The sequence below is a fragment of the Mauremys reevesii genome, linkage group 21 (genome assembly GCF_016161935.1).
Source record: "Mauremys reevesii isolate NIE-2019 linkage group 21, ASM1616193v1, whole genome shotgun sequence".
NCBI lineage: Eukaryota > Metazoa > Chordata > Testudines > Geoemydidae > Mauremys > Mauremys reevesii.
In genome coordinates, this window is record NC_052643.1 from 18,548,390 (window position 1) to 18,553,016 (window position 4,627).

Sequence of the window (4,627 nt, forward strand, 5' to 3'; positions counted from 1 at the left end):
GAGGGGAGATCCCTGGCTGGACCTCTCCCCTCCCCGGCGGGGCTGGGACTCCTGCTGCTCGGGAATCCCACGTGCACCTGTGAGCGCGCGGGGCTGGCCTGGCCCTGCCATGCTTTAATGAAACATATGTTCGCTCATGTCTCCGCTTAGAGCGGAGAAATCGCGCCTCCGCGCTCTTTGAAGGGCTGGAAGCAGAAAATTGCTGCATTGTCCGGGCGTTAGGGCCGCTAATCTAGCCTGGCCTCCCCGCGGCAAGCGTGAAACGCGGCCAGAAAGGAGGAATTGCTGGGCCTCGGTGACATGTCTTCATCTGGCGGCGGCCCGCCTGGCACGCGGCTCTTCCAGGGAACAAACCCTTCGCTAATTAGCGGTGCCCTGCGGGGGGACTCGACCTGCCCCAGCAGCCCGCTGGGCCCCGGGCGCTAGCGCGCTAGGGATCCCCGGGGCGCACAGACTGCAGCGCCGTAAGCCGGCTGGTATCTGCGAGCGCTGGGGCGTGCGCGGCGCTGTACAGCCAGTCACGGCCCAGACAAGCCCGTGCAGCGAGAGCCGCGTGTTCTCCGGCACCCAGGGGGATCCATCCCTATGAGAGTTCAGAGCCGCACGGCAAGAGCCTGGTGACCCCTATCCGTGGGGGAGGGCGAGATAACTCTAGTGATGCCATTTGCTTCCCAACGCGGAGCCCCCGCCCCTGAGGTGTGGCGGGCTGGGCTGGCGGTGGCTCCTGTTCTTTACATCCAGTGAAATACACAAACGGAGCTTGAACGTCTTGGTAAGAGTCATTGTAACCCTTCTCAGCCCCCCTCGCCTCGCCAGTCACACAGCTCCTCGGCCACAGGATCCCCCCTTCCCCAACTGCCCGCCCCCGGCCCTTGCCCCCCTCGGGGAGGTGCTCAGCGCCTGAATGCCGGTATTGACATGTAAAGCGAGTCCCCCGGCCCGTATAAATCCTGCCTCCCTCCCCCGGCTGCGAACTCCCAGGGCCGCTCATTCCCGGAGAGGGGGAACATGGTCACCCAGCCCGGAGGGCAGGAGAAACCGCGGGCTTGCAGCTTCCGCAAGGTTTGCTAGCAGCACTAGGCAGGAGGGGAGAAGCGGCCGGGGAGGAGTGAAAGCCAAACCCCTGTAACGTTTCCCTTCCGCCCCGCAGATCTCAAAGCCCTTGATGGAGAAGAAGAGACGAGCCAGGATTAACGTGTCTCTGGAGCAACTGAAGGCTCTGCTAGAAAAGCACTATTCTCACCACGTGAGTCACCCCGCCGGTACCCTCCACCCGCGCCCCCAGGTCCGCACAGTGTCTGACCAGCGGGCACGTGGAGCCGAATCACTCCTCTATGGCCCGTTCAGCACGTTACTGATCGCGGTGGGTCTCCCCCTCTCTCTCTCCAGATCCGAAAGCGCAAGCTGGAGAAGGCAGATATCCTGGAGCTGAGCGTCAAGTACATGAAAAGCCTCCAGAATTCGGTGCAAGGTAAAAGCTCCGTTGCCCTCCCGTTTCCTCGCGGGAGTCACGGGTTTGTTGCTGGGTAGAAGGGTCTTGTGTAAATCTGGATCGAAGCTCGAAGTTACCGGGTCCCGCCGTTTACATGCGAACCCACGAGCTGTGGTGCAAGGAGAGAGAATTTCAGCTGGGGCCCCTGGGCGGCAGCAGTGTCTGGTTACCGGGCTGCCTTTGGCCGAGCCCGGGCTGCCTGAGCGCCTCAGGACACGGATTTGAAATGTACTCTGGATGTAGAGCCCGCGCCCTGTTATATCGATGGCACCGAGCCCCGTGTGGACACGATTCTGCCCGGTCCCTTTGCTCTCTCAGTTGCAGTTTCTATGAATCCCTTGGAGCCGCCGTGGCTCGCAGGCTGGGGGGCGCAGTGCCGGCCTTGCCGGAGCGCCCGCGGGTGTTTTCCTGGCTTGTCTGCAGGCCGGATTAGGGCAGGGGCGCGTGCCGCACGGATTGGCACCGTCCCCTGCATCCCAAGAGCAGGCTGCACTCAGGCAGGACGGGCTGCGCGCGCAGGAATGAGCCGCGGGGCACGCCCGCGCCCCAGTGTGGCGAAGCGGGGCCCTCCCTGCCAGGGGGCCGGGCGGCCTGGCGCCCTGGGGTGCTCGCCCCAGCCCCCCCTGGCTGTCAGAGACCCCGCACCCCAGCGGGTTCCCAGCGTGCGGAGCTGCAGGGTGGGGCGGGCAGGCGCAGCACAGATGCGATGGGGGTGGGGGCCTTGGGCCTGGAGGCTCCGGGCTGGCACTGATGGGGTGGGCCGGGGGTAGGGGGGAGCCCGCTGCTGCAAGGCTGCTGATCCGCTCTCCGCTCTCCAGGGGCTGACTACCAGGCCGGCTTCCGGAGCTGCCTGCACGGGGTGAACCAGTTCCTGCTGCGCTCCGAGGGGGCCAGCGAAGCTTCCTCCTTCCACCTGCTGCAGGAGCTCGCCCGGGCCTCCCCGCGGGTGAGCGGCTCCGGCTGCAGGACCACGGACAGCAGCCCCATCGCGCCGCGCCCGGAGCCCCGGGGCTCCCGGCCCGGCGGCCGCGCGGCGGAGCAGAGGGGCCCTTTGCAGAAAGCCGGCGGCTCCACCCAGCGCCCCCGGGCCCCCAGCTCCCAGCCCCAGACTGAGCCGGGCGCTGCTGCCCCGCGGCGCGGCCCCGTGGAGCACAGACCCTCCGTGCCCAGCCGGAGCCAGGCGCTGTGGCGGCCCTGGTAGCGCGGGCGCCTCCCCCACGCGCGGCTGGGTCAGGAGAACGTGGGCGGGCGGGGGCGTTTCCCCGCCCGCGGGCGCTAGAGCGCAGGGGGGACGTGCCCGGGGTGAGGCCTCATCCCCGCTGGGCTCGGCTCCTTCGCTAGCCCGGGCCCCGGGCGCCCCGAGCGCGGCTGCTTTCCGCAGCCGGGGAGGTGCAGGACCCGGGGTGGGAGGGGGGCATTTCACTGTCTCCTCCGTTCCGAGGGGGCCGCGTGTTTGTACCCGGCTCCCGGGTTTCAATAAACCGGCTCCACCCCCCCCTCGGTCTCGGTTTCTTTCCCTGCACGGCCCAGCGAGGGAGCCGGCGGGGGCCGGGGTGACAGAAATCCAGCAAAGCTCCGGAAGAACCGACGGCGCCAGCTCGCTCCCGGAGCCGCAGGGCGGGGGCAGGCTTCGAACAAAACTCCCCAGGCAGCGGGCGAGCGCTGAAAGGCGGAGCAGCGGCCGCGCCTTTGCAGGGCAGGGACCGGTGCACACTGGCCCAGTGGCTCCAGGCAAGGCCCTGCCCAGGGGAGACGATCCTGGGGAGGCCGCAGGGGGCAGAGCCTCTCCTGCCGCCTGCACAAACGACCGAAGAGCCGGACACTCCTTAGGCCCGTCCACACTAGACACCGCCGGAGCCGCCTTCCGCCTGCCCGCACTGCGCCGCGGTGCGGGACGCACCCAGGCCCCTTCGCCTCGGTCAGACTTCTCCCCTCCCAGGCCTGCCAGTCCCTGCTGCTTTCCACCCCAGAGCAAGTGCGCGTCCCCCTGTTTGCAGTCAGCCCAGGCTGTGGGGCGACCCCGCCGCCGGTTCTCACCCCCTAGGACCTTGTGGGGACAGGAGGCTTCCATGGAAAAGAAGGTTTGGGCCTCGCCCTGAGCCTGAACCAGGCAGGTGGGGATTAACCAGTGCGTGTGAAGGGCCCAGCCTCAGCTCCTAATTCCGGAGACCTTTCGCTCCCAAACCACCCAGCAAAAGCGACCTGTAGCCAACCCACAGCGAGCCTGGCCCCAGCACTCTCAGTAACTGGGACTATTCGCCTTCCAGTGCCAGCCCAGAGGGGGCCCGAAGCAGGAATACTCCCCCCCCATGCCAAAACAGGCAGGTGCTTATAATCAAAAGTGAATACCCCCCCCGCACCCCAAAGGGCCCTGCCCTGTGCCAGGCACCCAAGGGGGATTGAAAGGCACCGCAGGCCCTGCCCCACCCCGCAGAAGCTCCACCTTTGGGTGCCCTAGGACTCTCCAAGCACCTTTTCTCAGCACAGCTATTTAGCACAGTTCCAGATAGTCTCATTGACCCCTTGGGGAAGGAGGGAGTGTGGGAGCGGGTGGGGTTCAGCTAACTCCCCGCTACATTTCAGCACTTGCTTGTTTGTTTCGGAAAAGCAGCCTCAGGCCCTTGGTTCCAAGCCCCAAATTTAGCAGCTTTTATGTGCCAAAGACTAACAGGCAACGTTTAAACACCCCCACGTGTGTGTGTGAGGTTTATTTAGGAGAGATCTGTGACTTTCACCCTGGTGAGCACTGCGAAGTATCACTGTGAAAAATATATATAAAGAGCACTTACAATTCTGCGATGTTGCTTCCAAGCCAGAGGTACTGGGCTGCATAGCCAGTGAGCTGATAAGGTTGTACATTTAGCAGAAATTTACAAGGCCATTGCAGGGAAACTAAATGAATTCTTTGCCTTGGTCTTCACTGAAGAGGATGTGAGGGAGATTCCCGCATCTGAGCCATTTGTTTTAGGAGACAAATCTGAGAAACTGTCCCAGATTGAGGTGTCATTAGAGGAGGTTTTGGAACAAATTGAGAAATTAAACTGTAATAAGTCACAAAGACCAGATGGTATTTACCCAAGGGTTCTGAAGGAACTCAAATGCGAAATTGCAGAACTACTTACTGTGGTATGTAAT

At 64.0% G+C, this 4,627-nt stretch overlaps 1 protein-coding gene across 1 annotated transcript; it reads left to right on the plus strand.

Moving 5' to 3' along the window:
- Positions 1-1,165: 1,165 nt before the first annotated feature.
- On the plus strand, positions 1,166-2,693 carry HES3 (hes family bHLH transcription factor 3). Its single transcript, XM_039509572.1, has 3 exons — positions 1,166-1,246; positions 1,390-1,471; positions 2,311-2,693. The coding sequence occupies exons 1-3, from the start codon at positions 1,166-1,168 to the stop codon at positions 2,691-2,693; spliced, it is 546 nt and encodes a 181-aa protein (XP_039365506.1).
- The last annotated feature ends 1,934 nt before the right edge of the window (positions 2,694-4,627 follow it).